This window comes from Taudactylus pleione, unplaced genomic scaffold (assembly GCF_031769625.1).
Source record: "Taudactylus pleione unplaced genomic scaffold, aTauple2 ptg000216l, whole genome shotgun sequence".
NCBI lineage: Eukaryota > Metazoa > Chordata > Amphibia > Anura > Myobatrachidae > Taudactylus > Taudactylus pleione.
Window position 1 is genome coordinate 7,826,836 of NW_028284618.1, and position 23,828 is coordinate 7,850,663.

A 23,828-nucleotide genomic window follows, 5' to 3' on the forward strand; every position below is an offset into this window, starting at 1 on the left:
AGAACGGACGTCCCTTGTTGAGGTGGGTCGTCTGTAACCACCACGTAAGGGACAGGCGAACCTCCTGGGTGAGCACAATCATCTGGGACTTCAGAGACTGAGGCAGCCCGTTCCACTTGGACAGGATCAGGTGCTGCAGAGGTCTGGAGTGAAACTGGGCGTATTCCACCATGTCGAACACCGACACCATGGAGCCCAGTAACCTCATCGCCGAGTGTAAGGACACCCGGCGGCTGTGCAGACAACTGCGCACCCTTGACTGTAAAGCAGAGATCTTGTCCTCCGTCACGAAGATCCTTTGCTGTCCCGAGTCCAATAAGGCTCCAAGATGCAGAATCCTCCGAGACGGGATTAGAGTGGACTTCTGCCAGTTGATTAGCCAGCCGTGCCGTTGCAGCAGTGCAATGGTCAGGTCCAAGTGGCGTAACAGGAGCTCTGGAGATCCTGCCACCAATAACAGGTCGTCCAAATACGGCAACATGCGGACTCCCTGCAGCCGCAGAGAAGCCGCCATGACCGCCATCACCTTGGTGAAAACACGTGGTGCTGTTGCCAGGCCAAAAGGTAACGCCCGAAACTGGAAGTGGTCGCTGCTGATTGCAAACCTGAGGAACTGTTGATGGCGCCAAAGAATAGGGACATGCAGGTAAGCGTCCTGTATGTCCAATGACACCAAGTAGTCCCCAGGTTCCAGCGCCAGAATGATGGACCGTAGGGTCTCCATCCGAAACTTCGGGACCCGCAAAGACTTGTTGAGTGCTTTGAGGTTGAGAATCGGACGATATGACCCATTGGGTTTCTGTACCAAAAATAGATTTGAATAGAAACCCTGGCCCCTCTGGGAGAATGGAACCGCCACTATAACTCCAGCCTGGAGCATAGTGTGCAATACCTTCCGCAGCTCCGTAGCCTTGTTCCGGTCTGATGGGAGACCCGTGGTGAAGAAGCGAGCCGGGGGTCTGTGCCGGAAGGAGAGGGCGTATCCGTGGGAAACCACCTCCAGAACCCAAGTGTCTGTCGTAGTGGTCGACCAACACTGGGCGAATTGTAGCAGGCGGCCTCCCACCCTGGGATCCCCAAAAGGGAGGCCCGGACCGTCAGGCCGCAGGCTTGTCATCTGGCTTGGGGGCCGGACGTCTGGTACTCCATGCCTGCTTCCGGGGCTTGACCGATTTCTTAGGGCCAGCCTGTCGAGGAAACGACTGTGGTTTGGGCCTGCCCTGGGCCCTAGATGACCGAAAGGACGATGGTCCCGAACCAGAAGGAGCAGCGGCCGACGGGAGACAGGCAGATTTGGCTGCCGCCAGCGTGGCCACAATCTTATCCAGATCCGGACCGAAGAGAACTTCTCCGGTAAACGGCAACGCTTCCAGACCTTTCTTGGAATCTGCGTCCGCCTTCCAGGATCGCAGCCACAAGGTGCGACGAGCAGCTACCGCTGCTGAAGAAATTCTAGACACCAGAGTACTAATGTCTAGAGCCGCCTCGTTGATGTAGGTGGCCGAATCACGGAGATTGCCAATCAACTCCGCCTGATCGGCCGGACAGTCGGATTCAAAAGAAGCCTCTAATGAATCCGCCCAGCGCTCCATCGCTCTGGCAACCCAGCAAATGGCCATAGCCGGCCGTGCTGCCCCCCCTGCAAGGGAATAAGCGGACTTCAGGCAGATTTCTACCTTGCGGTCCGTAGCATCCTTAAGGGAGGACATGGATGGCATCGGCAATGTGGCACTACGGACAAGACGGGTCACGTGAGAATCCACCTGTGGAGGGGATTCCCACTTCGCAAAATAATTATCCGCGAACGGATAAGCCACCGCCAGGCGTCTCTGCGGCTGGTATCTTTTGCCAGGTTGTTTCCACGCCTCCTCTAAATGGTCCACCAACTGACCCGAAAGAGGAAAGACTGTGGCATCGCCCTTCACATCTTTGAAAAAGGCATACTTAGATTTAGCCGCTGGGGGAACTTCGTCCTCAATTACCAAGGCTGTGCGGACCGCCCGAATAAGTCCAGGAATATATACTTTGGACTTAGCATCAGCGTCCTTAGTATGGAGAGGTTCCTGATCGTAAGGATCTAGAATCTCCCCATCATCAGACGTCCCTTCGTCATCCTCATAAGGAGTGGACAGAGACGCCACCGGCCTTTTATGAGACCGCATCACAGACTCCCCTTGCAACACATCCGACAAGTGCTGTACAGAACTCGTCAGGGAGTTAACCCACGCTGGCTCCTGAGAACCCGGGAGCGGGGAAATAGGGAGACTATGGGGTACCACCAATTGTCGTGGGAACCCCTGCATGGGTGACGACACCACAGACTGCTGGGACAAACCCATCGGAGTAAACGCGGGCTGCGGAGCTAACTGGCCCACTAAAGCTGTTAACGCCTGAGCGAAACAAGCCCAGGGCGGCTCCTGTACCGGTGCTGTAACCGTAATAGGCCGCGCCATGGACAAACACTGCCGGCAAAGGCCCTCCGCGCTACCCTCCCCCTCCGCTAACGGTACTTTGCACGTGGTACACTGTAGCCGGAGGGGAAAATCACTTTCAGACATGATGGCACCACGTATGTGACCTCCCTCACCAATTAAGTATTAAATAGGCGAGAGACCACCCTGCAGCACCGCACCGCAAGGGCTTTAGCAGAAAGAACAGGGACAGTAATAAAGCTGACAGTTTAGAGAAGAAAAGTTACAGGCAGCAGCGCTAGCACAGTCACATACAATGCAGAAAAATAACAATTCCTGCACTAACAGCGCTGATCACTCAACTACACAGACACAGGGCCTGGTAGGACACAGCGCTGCATACACAGAGCTGACCACAGCGGAGGAGAGGTATGCGGGGGGACCCAGACCACGATGCTTCCGTCCAGCGCTTCCAGCAGCGTTCACCATGCGTTCTGGAGAAGATGGCCGCCGAGGAGCAGAGAGGAGGCTGGCCTGGGGGAGGAGCGCTGACACAGGACCAGTCAGCACAGTGCAGAGAGGGCTGTGTGCAGCGGGGGAGGCGCCGGCTGTGAGACAGGGAAGGCGCGCTCCCCTGGCATGCATTTAACCCCTGGGACGCCGCAGCGCTACCGCTCTGCTGCGGTCCACTGTCCCAGGGGGTAGTGGAAGCGCAGGTTGGTCGCCTGGCTCCACGCTGCAGCCAGTCCCCAGGGAGCCCCCTGCCTGGGGACTTAGGACCATGTGATCAGCGGGGACCCACCGCGGGACCCCGCTGCTTACCTCTGTCCCCCTTGAATCCGGCCATGGTCCGGAGCATCTGGGGTCACCGCTAGCTGTGACCCCAGACGCCCACCAGCATCCCCGGATCAGTACCGGCGTTCTGGTACCGGCGGGGTGTAGGGAAGACAGCATGGACGTCAGGACTGACTGTCCATGCTGTTCATCCAGATGTGCAGCCACAGCTGCATGAAGAATAAGCTTCAGGGGCTCTTCTAGCCCCCACTCCAACAGGTGCACCCGACTCCGGCCGGGCACCAAACTAAACTGAGGTGCCTTGGCCCGGGGGCGGGGTATAGGAGGGGGACCTAGTGCATCCTGGGAGGCTGAAAGCTTAACTCTTTGGTGCCCTGCGACTGACGTCACACCTATACCCCAAGGTATCCTGTGGATACCCTATGGACCCTGAAGTAGAAATTGCCTTTATTAAATTTACCCCTTGGGAGTCTAAAGAACTGGCTGGTCATGTGCTGGTCTGGGCCACGCAAATGGAACTGTACAAATTACACTGCCTAAAAAAAAGTCTGATACCATCTCTTTCAGGACCTCTATGCAAAGGTGAACCTATGACTGCCTACAGCCTAACAGGGTCTTCACCTGGTCTTATAGGAAGAAGATCTTGTCCTCTGGTAAGGACACTCGTCTGCTCACGTGTATCCAAAGTTAGACCCAGGGAGATCATCCACTGGGAAGAAGTCTTTTGAAAATTGAGAATTCAGTCAGATACTGGATTGCGGTCTCCAGAACATGGGGCCTGATTCAGCATGGATTGCTACTGCGATAGCGTTCACAACTGGGCGATTGTTACAGACTGTGCATGCACCACAGAGTTAGCATTGCGATCGCTCATACAGACACAAAGCCATCGCAGATGGAGGGACGGGAGGTCAGCGTTTGGGGGTGGTGACGTGGGCGTGGTCAGAAAAACGCAGGCGTGTCTTTCCGTTTTAACGCCGTTGCATGGGCGTACATAAATAAGCCACTGCAATAACAATTTCTGAGTAAGGTCAGACCTGCTGTAATTGTGCGTGAGGGGCCGATGTTACCGATGTATATGCAGCAGGGTTGACTAGTTTAAACCACCCCGGTTTAAACCAAATGGTTTTTTAAAGAATAGAGTAAGCTGAACCAATGCAGTAAATCACACACACTACAAATATAGGGAGAATGAACCAGATAAGAGGTGCTAAATCTGCCTTACATCAAGCTAAGACTTCTCCCCCATCAATCCTATAGGGCAGGAAAAAAAAAAAAAAAAAACAGCTAACATTCTCAATCTTAAAGAGTAAACACCAACACATAAAACAGGCAATACACAGAGAAACACCTCATGGTTTAATCTCCATGTTTACCTTTGTATTTCAATTCAAAACCTTCAGTCCTATTGAGAGGAGTGCTAGAAAGACTAAAGCTGGGTACACACCTAAAAATTCTGTCCAACCATGCAAATAATTGATTGGTTGGAATGAAAATCTGGTAAGGTATGAAAGCAAATGACAATCAGCAATTTGCTCCCAAATGCCAGAAATATATATCACAAGTATCATATGCATGGGTGTGGCATAAGAGATAAACAGTAATTAGTTAGACAATGTCTAGATAGACACCAGATGTTAGACAGTCAATAGTTAGACAGGGAAAAAAGTTAGACAAAAAAGTCAGACATTAAAAGGTAGACATGTAAAAAGTTCGACAGGTCAACACACTTTTTTTTAGCACTAATTTTCACCCTAACCGTGGGGATAAGTGCCTAACCCTCCAGTAAGTGCTTAACCCAAAAAAAATAAATAAAAGATGATGTGTAACTTTTGACCCTGTCTAACTTATCTGTGTTGAACTATTAACTGTCTAACATTTGGTGTCTATCTAGACATTGTCTAACCAATTACTGTCTACAGTCTGGAACCCCATATGAGTGGTGGACAAAAAAAAAAAAAAAAAAAAAAAAAGCACAATTGAAAAAAAAAAAAAAAAAAAAAAAAAAAAGCACAATTGAAAAAAAAAAAAAAAAAAAAAGTTAACCCCAAAGTATTTCCCATAATTTAACATCTTCTGACTGCTCAAGCATCTTCAGCTAGTGTAGAAAGGTATTTTTTCTTCTTTCGCTGTAGTTCATTTTGAAGTTTCGAAACAGACTGGGAACTGAAAAAACTAGTTTTTATTCAAAAAGTTTAATGCCAGTGACATTTCCAGTTCCAACGCTTAGCTCCTTTTTTGTGTTTGTGTGTTTCTCTGAAAAGTGCTTTTGCATGTTTTAATTAGGTTTAGTCTAAAATTGGTTTTATTGAAAGAGGTCAAATAAAATCATATCAAACCCTAATACTTTGGTTTGTTGGAAAGCATTAAAATGTGATTGATCAAGGTTTCTAACACATAACAAGATTATAATTTATTTATTTCTTTCTTTCATTTAAACATTAAATGTTTGTTTGGTTTTTTTTCCCACCCCGATACGAAGGATTGGTATTACGGATGTGCAAAAGCGATAGTGGGCGCCTCTGTGCTGGCTTTGGGCGTCTCTATAATAGCTTTGCGAAGGCAGTCATTAGCATTTGTGCTTAATCCAAGCTGCGATCGCAATAGCAATCCGTAATGAATCAAGTCCATGATTCTTTAAAAAGCCCAGGGAAATAACCCAGCCTACAGCTAAGGATGACTGTCATCCCCCTGGATCTGCGAATGGCAGCCATCAGCTTTGACGGGACTGAACGGCATATCTGAGAAGGAACTGGTGTAAACCCCAGATTGAAACATGTAAGTAAATGTCCTTCATATCCATGGACAAAATTCTTTTGAGGATACAGACTTGTACTGGAGTTCATACCTAGTCACACCGGGAATCCTTACAGAGTATATTACTAAAGGAATATTCCGTCTGGAATGTAGAGTAACACCTTTACAGCTCATTCCCCATGAGTGGATGGGGACAGCTGCGGATCACCAGCGAGTGCAGATAGCAGACCTGCTCCAGTAACAGCGGGAGATACTTACTCCACCTACGACATCGACCTGTGTCACCGCTGCTGGGGCATCTATTGCAGCTGGTGACATTCCTTATCGACCAGGGAGGGCTGCCACTGATCTATAGTGTGTACACTTATTCCATCACAGCTTAGCGCTTGGTCTTTTTAGGAATCAGACTACTGGCTGCACCAGGTCTAAGCGGGGACTGACTGCACTAAGACGGAGACGTGTCTTGCACACGCAGGTGAGCAATATCCATCTGTTTTCAGGCTCACTATTAGAATCTCTAACAATCTATAGCCAATACACTATACACCGATATTAGCTAGTCTCAAGATTAATGGATGACCAATTACATTTGAAGGAACCCCTCAGGTGTGCCTTAAATATTACATCTGTGTGGACTCCAATGACATGTTACATGGTTAACACTAGGTACTGGCTATTATAAATGACTTTAAAAAAAAAAAAATCCCGGGAGTATTGAGCTTATATTGTTTATACTGTATTATCTACAGAATACATTTTTGACATTTCTGTGTGGAAGCGCTACCTGTTTCTGTATTCTTTATGTGTAGTGTGAGAAAGTATTAGCTATCCCACTCTACAGGTGAGCAGCTCCAAGATTTAGAACTTTGCTGTCTAAGCCCGATTATGGTGAAGTGGAGAACTGCCCCTTGGAGGTCTGACTCCTCACTTTCCTATACGAACATTAGGTCTAGGGGAACTGAAATTGGATTAACTCTGATGGAGCACATCTCTGAGGCCTCATGGACATTTGGAGTAGCCACCATTAATATGGGACTCTTTGGAGATGGAATTGTAATCTCTGCATGATGTTTCTTCTGGCTTCACACTTCGGTTGTAGACATGGCATACAAGAGAATTCTTGAACGCCTTTCATCTTTTTTTTTTTGCAATGTCCTGTTTGGTCCTTAACTGTATAACATTTTTCAGGTCAGAGGGGTAAGAGTTATTTTCTCTCTTTTGGTCTCAGATTCCTGATCTTCCACAAATTGTTCCGACCACCCCTTAATTTTCCTATCAATGCTATTCTTTAAAAGGTAATAGTGTTTCCAATCAGAATGGTGGTGGTCTTTTTTGCAATGTCCTGTTTGGTCCTTAACTGTATAACATTTTTCAGGTCAGAGGGGTAAGAGTTATTTTCTCTCTTTTGGTCTCAGATTCCTGATCTTCCACAAATTGTTCCGACCACCCCTTAATTTTCCTATCAATGCTATTCTTTAAAAGGTAATAGTGTTTCCAATCAGAATGGTGGTGGTCTTAGATAGGAGAGCTATGGGAATATCCAACATGTGAGGAAATCCATCTTACCATAACGTCACATAGGAGAGGACAGAGGGGGGTCCAATCTGTGGGATACCCGAAATCTTATCAGGCTTAGTCCACACTTAATTCAGCAAAGTGCAAGAGGGCATAGAAATGGCTTAAATTTCCCTTTGAACAGGGATCTGCCGTAATCGCCGATTGCACAATGTCCTTGATCGCTACTGTCTGCCCGATGACATGCATTAGGATGTCAACACCCAAGCTTCATGCTGGAATCCTTGTCAGGTCCAGGCTGGCTTCAATAGCTCAGTAATAAGTCTGCTCACAGCCGATCTGGCTTCTGATCCGCCACCTCATATACTATCCACAGGGCATTAGAGTTCCCACTAGGCTTCTCTCGCGGGGCGCCGCACCCTGCCCCTTTTTTAGAAGGCAAAATGCTCGGCATCTACTGCCGCATATCTGGTGCATGGTCTGGAGCCAGCCCTGGCCTTATGGTTGCAGGAGGCATGTGTATCCTGGTTACTACTTGCAGTGGCACTGTCCAGCCCTCTTCCCTGAGGAAAGCCCATGCTGGGAGCATACTTGCAAACAAGATCGATAAAGTCAAGTAGACTAAACATGTCTATAGTAAGAACTTCCATCCACAAATAAACCTGTAACAAAACTAAAACCACCTAACCTAGAAATGTTTCCCCAAAACTAGTCTCACTGCAATAACATGAAAACCACAGAGCAAAGCAGAATGTCACAATGCCATAAGACTAGATCTGTGCATACTAAACCCCTAATAATCCCTTTAATGTGGAGCAAAAATGTAAAAAAAAAAAAAAAAAAAAGATCCCTATTAGGCCCCCCAAAAAATATTTAAAAATGTACTCTAGATTTAGCTTTACAAGTATAAATTATATAATGTCTTACCTTCTACATGTAGGATTCTGACTCCCCAGTTCCATGCATTGGCCAATATGCTGTTTTTTTGGAGGATTTTCTGTTTAACAGACAAACCATTCAAAAAATTAAAAGTTATAGACAACTATCTGCAAATTTTTTTTCTGCGTTACTCCAAGGTAACAATTACTGTATGGTGTGCTGCTAGGGCAGTAAGATTTATTATTTACAAGCAGGGTGTGGTGTTGCAGGGATCCTCACATGAATCTCCTCTGTGGAGAAGCAGTGCTCTTGTCAACCAAGGTCTCTTCAGACCTTTATACGGTCCAATAAAAATAAGGGTCGTGTGGCTTTTTTCATTTAAGCATGACAGAAGTAACATGCGCTCTTCTATATTTATCCACACACTACAATCTATTACAACAAGGGACAGCTCTCGGCTGGGAGGGCCATGGAGGGGATTCAGTAACCACAGAAGAATTCATCTGTCCAGTTGTGCAAAACGGCATCAAAACTCCTGTTACCATTTATCCTGCAAGTGTCATGGCACTGCCAACAGCATCAGGCCTGTCACAGGGTCCAGATCAATGTGTCACAGTTAAAACAACTGAACCTTGAAACTTACTGTTACTTAAAAAGCTGTATGATTAACAGCCAGAAGCTAGAATGCCTCGCCGCAAGATTTTTAATTCACAATACAAGATTAAAGTATACTATACAAAATAAAGTCAGCACCCCGCCGTGCGGGATTCAGAAGGTCGAAATACCGGCAACGACAGGATACCAGCACCAGAATCTTGACCACCGGAATCCGGAAGGTAAGTATTGGAGGCTAGGGGGGAGGGTTCGGTTTAGGCAACGTGAGGTTAGAGTTAGGCACCGGTGAGGGGGAGGTTAGGGTTAGCTTAAGTACCTAAGGGTGTCGGGATTCTGACTGTCGGGATGCTGCTGTCTGTATTGACCTGGTGGCATCCCAACCACCGGGATCCCATAGCATTCCACTGACATTATCCGAGGATAACCACAAACAATTTGACGCTATTGCTTGTACTCCCAGCTGCAAACACAAAGGACAACCCTATATATCCTAGTCCAGCATCCGATTGCATCTATTACGATAGTGATGAATTGTTATTAGGGCTCGTTTAAAATGAGTCATTTACTTACAGATTCCTTGATCACTTTCTTAAGTAAAGATTTCCCTCTGCTCACATCCTGTAATGAAAGGGGTATATATATTAAGAAACTAATATGTGCAAAACTTAGTGTGGTGCACAGTGTGTGGCCTGAGGATACTGTGGAATGCATTGCTTAGGCCAGGGGTCTTCAACCTTGGCCCTCCAGCTGCTGTGGAACTACACATCCCAGCATGCACTGCCATAGTTTTAGCATGCTGTTATATCATAAAGGTGGCAGTGCATGCTGGGATGTGTAGTTCCACAGCAGCTGGAGGGCCAAGGTTGAAGACCCCTGGCTTAGGCAGTACTTAGACAGCAACAAGTATCTGTTATAGAGTTTGAAGGCCAACACCCCCACCACAGCCATGTGGAGGTGTCTTTCCAGAAAAGTGTCAGAATGCACTGGCATCAGGTGATTGAGGCGAAACCTTCCCTAGCACCAAACTAATCAGCATGAATAGGAATTACTCTAGCGATTTAAATCCACCAATACCTAGGATGCTGCCGAAGTTGTGTAGGTGATGGTACATAGCCGTAACATTTACACATTGCAAGTTTTCTGGGATTACCAAATGTGAGAGGCTAGCTAGGTTGTACCTATACTTGCTAAACAGATCTCATATTAGAAAACCTTTTTGCATGTTGTTTTACATTAACACTACTGAGACGATGGCAGTAGCCTTCACAGTGTAAAACATTGGACCTGACGCAGCGCTCTCTATTGCGCCCCAAAACGCAGATGCAGTTTGCGTTTATTTAGAAAAAAAAGTGACACCATCCCGAAATACCTTACCTTCTCTGGCTTCTTACTAGAGCCTCCTTCCTGGCACCCTGCTTTATGACTGCTTGGTCGAGCGGGAACAATTCCTGGGTTCTGGCCAGACTCAGGACTTGCCATGGAACACGTGAACTTCAAGGTCTTGGCACACTTTGCCTCCTTTTTATTTGTGATTAGATAACTTATTTCTTTGCTGAGAAATCCTTCAACAGTCTAAAAAAAAAAAAAAAAAAACCATTTGAGGAAAAGCAGCACAGGTTAGGCTGGGTGCATACTGGAGCGACAGGCATTCGTTCAGACATTGGAAAGAATGCCCGTCAGTGATTGTGCGTCCCACACTGGGCGACTAATGAACGTCGTAACAATCACAGTTAAGTCATTCATTATCAATGTACTGGCAGTTAGCGATATCGCTAGGATTGATGTGCAGCTGGCGACCGTGGGAGCGCGCAAATATGTGTACCCTGAGTGATGTAAGCGATATGTCGTTACGAAACGGAATATCGTCCCAACATCGTTCCCGTTTGTACCCGGCTTTGGTAAAGGGGTCCGGCACCAGAGCACGGGTTGGTAAAGCATCACATTAGTTAGTAGAACTAATCTAGGGGAAGAGACCTACTTCAAAATACTACTTCCTGTAAAAGGCATTAGCCTATATAGAAGAGAGTTTTTACTTTGGAAACTGTTGTGATCAGCTCTTACTTTGTAAAAAAAATTACATTAAAAAAACATGAGCCATACAGATCCTCATACACTGAGCACCTTTAAGCCATACGTAACGTGACAGCCCAGCACGGCTCTGGCCCTCCGAGAGGAGTACCGTATGTCTTTAAATGTAGCATCTTAGTCGCATTGCAGACTAAGCCACAACAGAACTTGGCCTCTGAGCCCTTTTAACACACATTCGGACTCAGTCTCACAAATTTGGCAAGGCTCAGAGTGTACACTATCAATGCAGTTTTGTATCTTCCAGTTTTATTTATGCATTTTTTTATTTTTTAGCAGAAACGCACTCAGCGCATCCGAGTCGCCTAGGACCTAGAGTGCTGATGGGGCTATTTGGAGCGACTGAAGCCACAGTTCGGACTCAACCAGACACATTTATCTACACCAGTGTTGGCTAACCTTGACACTCCAGCTGGAACTACATAACCCAGCATGCACTGCTACAGTTTTGCTATTAGGGCATGCTAAAACTGTGGCAGGGCATGCTGGGATATATAGTTCCACAACAGCTGGAGTGTCAAGGTTAGCCAACACTGATCTACACCAAAATGTCAATATTGACGCTGTTCCTTTGCAGCCAATGAAAGGAGTTTCCGGTATCAGAAAGCCACGCTACCTGCCTTTCATTCTAATAAGTAAAAACTTGCACCTATATAGTTCAGTGAGGACATGTAGAAAAACCGAATGTACAATGCAGTTCAGAGAGCAAATATCTGTAGGCAGTAGAAGGTGATCAACACAATGGTGGATTAAATGCAAAAATGCTCAAATTCAAACATGTTTTATACAAATTACAACAGTCTAAGGGGTATATTTACTAAAGTGTGGGTTTTCAGAAGTGGAGTTGTGCACCTTCTAGGGTAGGCAATAAGCAGCCCCCGCCCCCCCTGAATCCCCTCCCCCAGCTATCATAGAGCTACACATCCCAGCATGCCCTGCCAGTTTTGCTATTTGGCAATGCTAAAACTGTTGCAAGGCATGCTGGGATTCGTACTTCGACAACAGCTGGTGGCCCGCTTATTGCCCACCCGTTTCAAGAAGATAATAGATAGAACCTGATTGGTTGCTATGGGCAATAACTCCACTTCTAAAGACGTGCACTTTGCTAAATATACCCCTTAAAGTCCTATAGATTGCACCGACTCAAGTACCTTGTATCTATAGACAGGCTCACTTTAATAGAAGATGTCTTAAACAGAGTGGAGGGAAAACATAACGAGAGGTTACCTCAGTAGTTTTATTTGCTAAGAATACACTTTAATAGCTCAGTGTAAACATACCCCTCCTAGTTCTTTAATGTCCTTCTCCAGCTTTTCAGCTACCAGCGTTGAAGTGACGTCCAGGTAGAACACTTTTCCAGTGAAAGGCTTCTGCACTGGGCCCTTGTCTGGAAGAGGAGTTTTTGCTCTCTGGAGACATGGTTTAATTTTCACCCCTCTTCCCTGCGTTCCTCCTCCTGGATAATGCAAGAAAGAATAGAAATAATAGGAGCCCGAGCTTATGAGTAGATCATGAAGCTCTATTAATATTGGAGGATAGTACCAACTGGTAAGGTTTGATGGTAAAGAAAAAAAAAAAAAAAAAAAGTTAAACATATTGTGGGACACCTTGACCCATTCTCATGGCAAACTTCTTTCACCCAATTGGCAACTGCGACAAAAAAAATAATAAAAAAAAAAAATCTTAATTTCAATGATATGTAGCTACAGACCCTACTCCAATGACACGTTTTTGAAGACTATCGTTCTTATTTATGATGGATTGAATGGAGGCATCAAGTCACAAAGATATGTTAGTGAACACTTGGTTTCCATATACTCTGTCACCCATAATGAAAGACACCATGTGGAAAGGTTATCACCTCACTACAAGGTACAATTTGGAAGTTTTTACTAACGGTGTTCCTTTTGGAGCCTATAAATAACAAGAGATATGGTAAGAACTTACCTTTGTTATCTCTGTTTCTACGAAGTCCATAGGGTTGACCTTGGGGTATAGCTGGATCTGGATCCACGGGCACCACGCAGTTAAAGCTTTGCTGCTCCCAGGATGCACTTGGGTCCGTCCTCCTCTATACCCCGCCCCGGCCACAGGCACCTCAGTTGGTAAGCAGCTAAGGCCGGAGGAGGAGACTAAACAGAGAGAAGGAAGACTGGAACACACAAGAAACCATACTCACAGAAATGGGAGACGGAAAACCGGTGACCAGCCACACAGCCCATTTGAAGCCAGGTGCGTCAGGGCGGGCGCCCTGTGGACCCTATGGACTTCGCAGAAACAGAGATAACAAAGGTAAGTTCTTACCATATCTCTTGTTTTCTACTTCAGGGTCCATAGGGGGTCCACAGGGTTGACCTTGGGGATGTCCCAAAGCAGTTCAACTAAGGGCGGGGACGCTCCTGTGCTGAAAGGAGTACCCGGCGCCCAAAGGATGCATCCTGAGAGGCGAAAGTGTCAAACGCATAATACCTCAAAAACGTCTGAACTGAAGACCAAGTAGCCGCCTTACACAGCTGAACAGCGGAGGCGCCACGTCTAGCAGCCCAAGAGGGACTCACAGAACGAGTGGAATGAGCCTTAACAGAGGCTGGCACAGGTAAACCCTCCTGCGCAGAAGCCTCACAAATAACTGAACGAAGCCAACGGGCTAACGTTTGCTTGTTGGCAGGCCAACCCCTCTTGTGAAAACCGAAGAGGACAAACAAAGAATCAGACTTCCTAACCGAAGCAGTCCGGTCCACATAGATTCTAAGTGCCCGGACCACATCCAAGGAAGCCTCACCAGCAGAAAGATCAGGTGACTGAAAAGCTGGCACAACAAGTTCCTGATTAATGTGGAACTTTGAAACCACTTTGGGCAAAAACTCAGGACGCGTGCGGAGCACTGCCCTGTCCTGGTGAAAAATCAGAGAAGGAGGGCGACAGGAAAGCGCCCCCAATTCTGAAACCCTCCTGGCCGAAGCAATTGCCAGGAGAAAAATGGTCTTAAACGTCAGCCACTTGAGCTCCACCGACTCAAGCGGCTCAAAAGGAGGACCCTGCAAGACCCTCAGTACCACCGTCAAGTCCCACGGAGCCACCGGAGGCACGAAGGGAGGCTGGATCCTGAGAACACCTTGGAAAAAGGTGCGAACATCTGGCAGTGTAGCAATCCGTCGCTGAAACCACACGGACAAAGCAGACACATGAACCTTCAGAGAGGCCAGGCGTAAGCCGAGGTCCAAACCCGATTGAAGAAATTCCAAGATTCTGGAAACCCGGAACACCTGCGGATCATAGTTTCTGGATTCACACCACTGAAAATAAGTGCGCCACACCCTGTGGTAAATCCGCGCCGAAGCAGGCTTGCGTGCCCTAAGCATGGTACCAATCACTGAACTGGAGAAACCCCTAGACCTCAAGACGGCTGTCTTAAGAGCCACGCCGTCAAAGACAGCCGACCCAGATCCGGGTAAAGGCAGGGCCCCTGAGACAACAGGTCCCGACGCTGAGGAAGAAGGTACGGAGCGTCGATGGAGAGGCACCTCAGATCGGAGTACCAAGGACGTCTGGGCCACGCCGGAGCCACCGGCGTGCCGCCGTCCTGCTTGAATTTCCGCAGAACCCGAGGAAGTAAGGATATCGGAGGAAACAGATACGCCAGGTGAAACATCCATTTCACCGACAGAGCGTCTACCAGACAGGCGCCTGCGTCTCTTGTCCTTGACCCGTAAACGGGCAACTTGTGATTGTGACGGGAGGCCATCAAGTCCAGCTCCGGCAGCCCCCACCTGTCCACGAGTAGCTGAAACACCTCTGGGTGAAGCGACCATTCCCCGGGATGCACATCGTGACGGCTGAGGAAGTCCGCCTCCCAATTGAGGACTCCGGGAATGAAGACTGCCGAGATCGCTGGAACGTGACACTCCGCCCAAGCAAGAATGCGAGACACCTCCGACATTGCTGCCCGACTGAGAGTTCCCCCTTGGTGGTTGATGTACGCCACCGTGGTGGCGTTGTCGGACTGCACCTGAACTGCCCTTCCGTGAAGAGCGGGGCCGGACGACTGCAGGGCCCTGTACACAGCCCTCAGTTCCAGGATGTTGATGGGGAGAAGTGCTTCTTCCGCGGACCAACGACCCTGAAGCGATAATGAGCCGGTCACTGCCCCCCAACCCCGAAGACTGGCATCAGTCGTGAGCAGGACCCAGTCCGGGATCCAAAAGGGGCGCCCCTCGACCAGATGCGACGTCTGAAGCCACCAAGCCAAAGACTGCCGAACCTCCGGGGACAACACCAGCATCTGAGAGCGGATCCGGTGAGGTAACCCGTTCCATTCCGATAGAATCAGCCCCTGCAGGGGCCGGGAATGGAACTGGGCAAATTCCACCATGTCGAATGTCGACACCATGGACCCCAGAACTCTCATAGCTGAATGGACCGACAGGCGGCAACTGCTCAGGCAACTGTGTATCCGCAGCTGCAGGGAGGAGACCTTCTCTGGAGTCAGGAAAATCCGCTGCTGACGAGAATCCAGCAGGGCTCCCAAATGAACCATCCGCTGTGATGGAATCAGGGAGGACTTCTTCCAGTTTATCAACCACCCGTGTGCTTGAAGACAAGCAATGGTCAGGTGGAGATGTCGAAGAAGCACCTCCGGGTAGCTCGCCAGCAGCAGAAGATCGTCCAGGTACGGCAACTGACGTAGACCCTGCCCCCGAAGGTGGGCAGCCATAACCGCCATCACCTTGGTGAACACCCTCGGAGCCGTGGAAAGGCCAAAAGGCAACGCCCGAAATTGGTAGTGATGGTTCAGGATAGCAAACCTCAGATACCGCTGATGTGCCGATGCTATGGGCACATGGAGATAGGTGTCCTGGATATCGAGGGAGACCATATAATCCCCGGGTTCCATCGCCAGAATGATGGAACGTAACGTTTCCATCCTGAACCTGGGAACTCTGAGGTATCTGTTCAGAGACTTCAAATTCAGGATAGGGCGATGAGAACCATTGGGTTTCTGTACCAGAAACAGAGTAGAATAGTACCCCGTCCCGCGCTGAGACTGCGGAACGGGAACAATGACCCCTGCTTGTAGCAAGGATTCTATAGCTACCTGAATCTGACCAGCTTTGGTCCTGTCCAGAGAAGGACTCGTACAGAAAAACTGGTGGGGCGGCCTGAACCGAAAAGACAGGGCGTACCCCTGAGAGACTACTTCTCGAACCCAGGCATCCGTGGTGGTATTGTGCCAACACTGGGCGAATTGGAGAAGTCGGCCTCCCACTCTGGGGTCCCCCAGGGAGAGGCCCGTCCCATCAGGCAGCAGGCTTATCCTCCTGCTTGGAAGAAGGGCGCCGAGCACTCCATGCCTGCTTCTTGGGCTTGGGTGCGGCCTTGGTCGCCGAATGTCTCGGGAAGGACTGGCCCTTGGCCTTACCCTGAACCCGAAAAGGACCGAAAGGCAGAGCTCCTCACTTTAGCCGGCGCAGAGGCCGAAGGGAGAAAAGCCGACTTGGACTTAGCCAAAGTATCCACTATTCCGTCCAAATCCGGACCAAATAGTAAATCACCATTAAAAGGCAAGGCCTCCAGACCCTTTTTTGAATCTGCATCAGCCCTCCAGGACCTCAGCCACAGGGAGCGCCGAGCAGACACCGCTGCAGCCGACACCCTAGAAGTGAGCAGGCTGGCATCCAAAGACGCTTCCCCAATATAGGAAGCTGCATCCCGCATCTGTCCCACTAACGCTCTCTGGATATCCGGAGCCTCATCAGGAAAGGTATCCTCCAAGGCATTGGCCCATGCCTCAATGGCTTTAGCCACCCAGGAGATAGCCATGGACGGGCGAGCCACCGCCCCGGAAAGAGAATAAATGGACTTTAAACAAGTCTCCACCTTCCTGTCCGTGGGATCCTTCAAAGAGGAGATAGACGGCAATGGCAGCGTCGCGCTTTGATCAAGCGGGTAACGTGGGAATCCACCGCCGGCGGAGTTTCCCATTTCCTGCAATGAGCTTCAGGAAAAGGATAGTTCGCCGCCAACCTCTTCTGTGGATGGAACCTCTTACTAGGTAATTGCCAGGCCGCCGCCATATGATCCGATAATTGATCAGACAGGGGGAACACAGTTGAAGTCACCTTGGCCTTTTTAAAATTAGGAAACTTCGACCTAGGAGCCGGCGCATCATCCTCAACATGTAGGATAGCCCGCACCGCCCTAACTAAGGCTGGAACATTAATGGAGGACTTAGCTTCCACCTCCTGCCCCATGACATCAGAGTCAGAGTCCTCATGGATTTCTCCATCATCTGAGGACACTTCCGAGTCCGACAACTGCGCAGCTAGTGAACTCACAACCGGACGTTTAGACACCCTTGGTGGCACATCACCTTGCAACATGGACTGAAACGCCGAGGATGAAGCCGCCAGACTCTGTACGGAGCTGGATAGAACATCCACCCAAGGCGGAGGAGCCGTCGGAGAAAAACTCTGCAAAGGCACTACAGACTGACGCGTCCCTGGGGAAGACTGCACATACACAGGCAGTCCCGAGTAAGGACCCACAGTCTGGGCCCCGGGGGAAGACCGCAACATTTGTGGAACCCCCGGGGAATGGGGGATGGTGGGCTGCGGTAACGCCCTAGAAGGGACCGCTGATGGGACCGATAACCGGTCCGCAATAGACGCCAGCACCTGTGAAAACATCGCCCAAGGAGGGTCCTGTGATACAGGGGGGTTGGAGGGGCCCGGTACCAGCTGGCACCGCCCGCACAGACCATCCTGAGATAAGTCCTCCCCATCAACTCCAGCAGCAGAACGTCTGCAGGAAAATAGCACAGGAGCCACAGAGCGCTCAGTCTCCTCATCAGACATGATACCGTAAATCACAAGAAATAGGTATCACCAGAGGAATTACGGTTTTAACACCCGCGCACTCACCAGTATGCGACACAACAGCCCAGATGGTACTGTGTAGCACACAACAGTATGTGACTGACCCCACAAATACGTGTTTTATATAAGTGAGGGTCTCAGAAAAACGCCCTTCCCCCACACACCTGCCGGGCCGTAGGAGAAGGAAAGGGATAGTTATAAGCTGACAGTAAGGAGAATAAGTCACAGACAGGCAGCACTAGCAATAGTCACATACAATGCAGAACAGTTAGTACTCACTGCACCTTCCGCTACAATCAACCGCCCAGATTCAGGGTCTGGGAGGGCTATAGCACTGTGTAAACTGTCCTTTAGCAGGGGAGAGGTACACAGGGGGACCGGTCCACCTGATACCGCCTGGGAGTCTGCGATGTGCCAGTAAAGATGGCCGCCAGAGACCTCAGAGGAGGAGTGGCCGAGAGATAAGAGCAGCTCAGCGACGCCAGACTCCTAGTTGAAAGGCGCGCTGAGGGGAGGAGCCGCTAGACAGGGAAGGCTGCCTCCCCTGGCTAGCAATTAACCCCCGGGTTGCCGGTCCCGCTACCAGCCTGATACCCTGGTGGTCTAGCGGACACGCGGGGTATTCCTCAATTGAGGGGGAGCCCGCCGCCGCCAGCGCCTCGGGTCTGTCCCCAGAGACCGGAGGCTCCTGACTGCATTGAAGTATCCGCGGGCCGCACGCGGCGACCCGCGGCTTACCTGATCCCCGCCGCGTCCGGCGGCAGTCAAGGGAGTCCCCAGAGCCCGGCTAGTACAGGCTCTGGGGTCCCGCCGCGATCCCCAGAGCTGTACTGGCGTCGCGGCGCCAGCGGGGAGAAGGAGCGGCAGCGTGGACGTCCTAAAGGACAGTCTGATGCTGCCGCTCTAACAGTGTAAGAAAAGTAGAAAAAAAAGCCCCACTGCGACAGGGTGACCCGACTCCGGCCGGGCACCAAGTAAAACTGAGGTGCCTGTGGCCGGGGCGGGGTATAGAGGAGGACGGACCCAAGTGCATCCTGGGAGCAGCAAAGCTTTAACTGCGTGGTGCCCGTGGATCCAGATCCAGCTATACCCCAAGGTCAACCCTGTGGACCCCCTATGGACCCTGAAGTAGAAATTGCACTGCGTTGTGGTTCACCACTGTCCTGTTATATGACCTCAGATGGGACTATAATATGTGATATTAGGATTGAACCTGCGTCCAGCTGCAGGTCAGTTTCTGAGAACTGCAATGCAGGGTTCAATGCAGATCTATAATGCCGGTGTGCTGGCTCCCTTATGTGAAGTCAGCAGCCCTTGTCACATATACTGTACAAGCCCGTTTCCTTAATGCTGTGCCAACTATATATAGTAAAGAACGACCCGTCCTGTTGCTGCCTTCAGCAACGACACCGGGAACAACCCTAACACTTTGCACACCATACTCCATGGCTCCCTGGCTAGCTATTGCAAATGGAGGGGAGAAAAAAAAACCAAGGAAGGTAGCAAGGAATCTAGTGATATACCTTCCGGGAGAGTGAGCAGCTTCCTGTCTGTGGAATAGGATTTACCCATTAGCCAGGGCTGCCATGAACTCTGAAGAATAAATAATAGTTAGGGATTTGGCAATGCAAATGGCACATTACATATGTACAGGGCTGAGTGCTCAGGTAGTTTGTAGGGTAGGATGAATGACAACATAACAGGGGCACGTGTTGGAGACCCAGTTACTGGAGAATGGAGAACAAGACCACTGATTGTGGGAACAGACAGGGCAACATAATTTCTAAAACTGCTTTTCAGGGTTCAGATTAACCTCGACACAGGTCCAGCCACATATGTATGAGACAAGAAAAGAGCAACTCTGTTAGACTACATCACCTTCTATATTATATATATTCTGGCATTGGAATTACAGAGACAGAAGAGTTACTTGACATGAAGTGTAATTCACAAACCGAGTACATTATTTACAAGCCCTGCATTTAGTAATCGGTGGCTATATTTATATTACCATCTATGCACATTGGATCTAATATCACCATACCACCAGTCATGCTGGTCATAGCACGGGGTTAATTTACTTAGAATCGAGTCTGGTCAAGATTGCAAACGCTGATGTTTTTGGACATTTTTTTTTTTTTTAAACTCGCAAATTTACTAAAAGGCAAACTTGGGTGAGGAATCATGAAACTCTCTGCAAAACATGGATGAAAACACAAATAGAAATAAATACAGCATCGGCTAATCTCACAGGTACTTTCCATAAACCGGAATACAACACAGGAATTTACCAAGAATAGTCATTGCAATCATGGGTGCAATTTACGCAAAAAAAGCGTTAACGTGACACCAGGGACAAGGTGAGAGTATGTAATAAGCTTACTTTCTACGGTGTGTCTCTCCTCTGTTCATTTTTTTTTTTTTTTTTTTTTTATAGGGAGAGGGGGGTTACCGGTGCCAGCCACCTGCTGCAAATTGAGTTCTACAAATGCCAAAGGGCAGGCATGCTGGGACCTGTAGTCCACCTGTAAAAATACAATATTCCTCTTAGATTATTATTACCCCTGTACCCACCGCCCAGGGGTGCAGGGAAGAGCCCCAAGCTTCAGTCTAGGCCTGGAGTGCATAGGGCAAAGGGGAAACCTTTATGGGGGGGGGGGGGGGTCTAGTTTTGGGTGTTAATTCTCTGGACGGGGGACCCGGTGAAAGGATCCCATGGCTGCGGCAGTACACCCCACCTAGTGGAGCCTGGTGCTGGTTTTAAAAAATACAGGGGAACCCCACGCCATTGTTTCCCCGTATTTTTAAAACCAGGACCGTCTCACAGAGCCCAGTGATGGTTCATTAAATACGTGGGAACTGTACCCATTTTGTCCCAGGTATTTTTTGAATCAGGACTGGCTCACAGAGCCCGTGGCTGGTTATACTTTTGAGGGGGAACCCTACGCTATTATTGTTTCATTTTTTTTTTTTTTACACACACACACACACACACACACACACACACACACACACACACACACACACAGCCTGCACGTATCTCAGTGATATGTGCAGTCTGCATGTTCGGGAGTATTTGGCTATGGGGAACGCAGAGGACAAAACACGATCTAGCAGAAAAAAGATTTAGTAAATTTGAGTGTTTCAGCTGTCAAGTCTCAGCGATACTGTGAGTGTTTAAACTCGGGCAATTTCAGACCAAACACTATTCTTAAATTTACCCCCAAAAGTGCATTATACAGACATGGACAAATTTGTTGGTACCCTCACAGCCCATTGGGGGAAATTCTATTGTTTTCGCCGCCAAGCTGTCAGTTATGGACACTAAATTGTTGCTCTATTCAGAGCTCAGAAAGCTCTGTTTCAATCACAGGTCCTCAAACAGGAGAATTACCTAAATCACAAAGCTAAAAACACCCACTAATGGAAAAGAACAAAACATTGGGACTATCCTGAAGTGGCCTTCTATGGGTTCTAATCTGAATCCTATGGAACAAGCCAAAACCTGTAGTCTGGAGAAGGCACCCATCAAACCTGAGACAGCTGGAGTAGTTTGCTCTGGAAGAATGGTACAAACTACCTGCTGACAGGTGCACTGAACTACAAAAGTCACTTGATTGGAAAAATTGCCTCTTAAGGTTGTGCAACCAAACATTAGGCCAGGGGTTCCCAACCACGATCCTCAAGGCACACTAACAGTCCAGGTTTTAAGGATAGCCATATTTGAGCACAGGTGACTTAATTAGTACCTTAGGTATTTTGATTTAACCATCTGTGCTTAAGCATGGATATCACTAAAACCAGGACTGTTAGTGTGCCATGAGGACCGAGGTTGGGAATCACTGCATTAGGCCATCTGTTCCATTGTAATTTTCTTTATTATGTAACGTTCTGTTGACACAAAAACAAATAAAATGTTATGTATGATTTCTATTAAAAATGGAAAAAAAACAATGATGGAAGCCAGTTACTTTTGTCACTCAAGTTATTTAAGGGAAAAATTTTTTTTTTTTTCGTGGAAGGGTACTGACAAATGTGTTCACGACTATTTTTTTTATTGCTGCGGTTATTTTAAAATAATCTGCATTACGCTGATTGTTTTTAGTTTAGATAATTCTATGCACGTGCAGCATTATCCTGCTCCACTGACCGCACAATATTAGAATAAGGGCACCTGACATGAACTTAGTGATTTTCGGTCATTGGCTTTGAACCGTACAATAAAAATCCTCACAGACAGAGTGGTGGAGAAAATCCATTTAGCGAGTCAGTAGTGGGCACGCGTTCTTTTACTTCCATTAGGACAATACTTTGCGGCCTGCTCAGAGTTGGTGGAAGCTAGGATCTTCTAATAGTAGGCCTACATATTTCTTATGGTGCATACACACAGTCAGATTTTTCTTCAGATCTGAACGGTAACGATTTAAAAAATCGTTCATATCTGAAGGAAAATCTGTCATGTCTGAACGATGAACGTTCTCGATGGTCAGATAATGATATCTGACATCTGATGTGTTTGCAGTCAGATTTGGACGATTCCATTCATTTTAACGCAGTCAAAAATCCTTCATAGTTCATATCGTCCATCTGACAAATCTGACCGTGTGTATGCTCCATTACATTCCAGTTGTGCTTTGGCACACTTTGATGGAAGACATAAGAAAAATACTGGCAAGCAGGTTACATTGCTTTACAAAAACACCAATAATAATGTACAGATTATTGGATTCCTAAAAATAAATAAGATAATTTGCACTCACTACATCTTTGCACCTTGGGCCCCATGTTTATGTCATTCACTTTGCATACTGCAGGTGGCGGTGCCTGAACAAAGACAGGAAACAAGTCTCAAAATAACTTTTTTTTAAATACATTTTATTTAAAAAGACAGCTTGGTCCAGCATATAAATGTCTACACATCATGGGCTAATCTGCTATTCTGTGGCTTGTGTGGGGTGCGTTGTAGGCGCATCTGGGTGGGAGCAACAGCTGCAGAGTATCACCTGGGACTAGGGGTTGGCATAACAAATGCACGCTGTCACTTGGGGGCTGAGGGGACAGCAAAAGCACATCCTGGGAGAAGGGGTTTACACAATAAGTATGCCGACATCTTAGGGGTAATGGGGGCGACAGACAGCAATGGCACGTAGTCCCTCGGGGGAGGATTTGACAGTAATATCCCCATGCAACCAGGATGTGATGACAATAACATCACACAGTCACTTGGGGGAACATCAATAGCAACAGCACTAGTGGGAGGGAAATGACAATCACAGCACGCTGTCACCTACCTTGGGGTGTCTCAACAAAAGCATGCAGTCACCTGGCAGAATGGGTTTACACAGTAAAAGTATTGTAATTTCCGAGGGAGAGATAAGACTACAGCATGTAGTTATCCCATGGCAGGGGGTTGGGGGGAGTTGATAAAATCAACACGCTGTCATGGTCAATGGCAACAGCAACTCTCACCTGCAAGAGGGGTGCAATAGCTGCACGCTGTCACCTGGGAAGGAGGGAAACAACGACAACATGGTTACCTGAGAGGGTGGGACAACAGTAACAAAAGCACGCTGTCCCTAGGTAGGGAGGGGGCATCATAACCTGTCACCTGGGAAAGGGGGTGCAATGGCGGCACACTGTCACCTGGGAGGGTTGGATGACAATAACAGCACGCTGCCACCTGAGTGTGGGGTGAAAGTGGGGTGATAGCAGCACACTGACACCTGATTTTGGGGGGGGGGGGGCATCAACATGAATAGCAAGCTGGCAAGTGAAAGGGAGGTATGACAAAAATATGTCACTTTGGGGATGACAACAATAACCATAGCACGCTGTAACATGGGGGGTGACAACAATAACCGTAGCACACTGTAATAAGGAGGGTGACAATAACCGT

General features: G+C 48.2%; 1 protein-coding gene across 3 annotated transcripts in view; it reads right to left on the minus strand.

Annotated features, from left to right (window-relative positions):
• DBF4 (DBF4-CDC7 kinase regulatory subunit) overlaps nt 1–23,828 on the minus strand; it is a 37,676-nt gene that overhangs the window by 13,366 nt on the left and 482 nt on the right. Inside the window, exons 1-7 of one of the 3 annotated variants that reach the window (XM_088478625.1) lie at nt 23,402–23,421; nt 22,693–22,756; nt 19,456–19,525; nt 12,338–12,513; nt 10,347–10,544; nt 9,543–9,590; nt 8,406–8,475 (exon numbers count right to left, since the gene is read on the minus strand). In XM_088478625.1, the coding sequence (XP_088334751.1) occupies nt 8,406–8,475; nt 9,543–9,590; nt 10,347–10,544; nt 12,338–12,513; nt 19,456–19,504 (541 nt within the window). In that variant the 5' untranslated portion in view covers nt 19,505–19,525; nt 22,693–22,756; nt 23,402–23,421. Of the gene's footprint in view, nt 1–8,405; nt 8,476–9,542; nt 9,591–10,346; nt 10,545–12,337; nt 12,514–19,455; nt 19,526–22,692; nt 22,757–23,401; nt 23,436–23,828 lie in introns of those variants that run through there. The other 2 variants (XM_088478626.1, XM_088478627.1) reach the window with 2 other exon arrangements.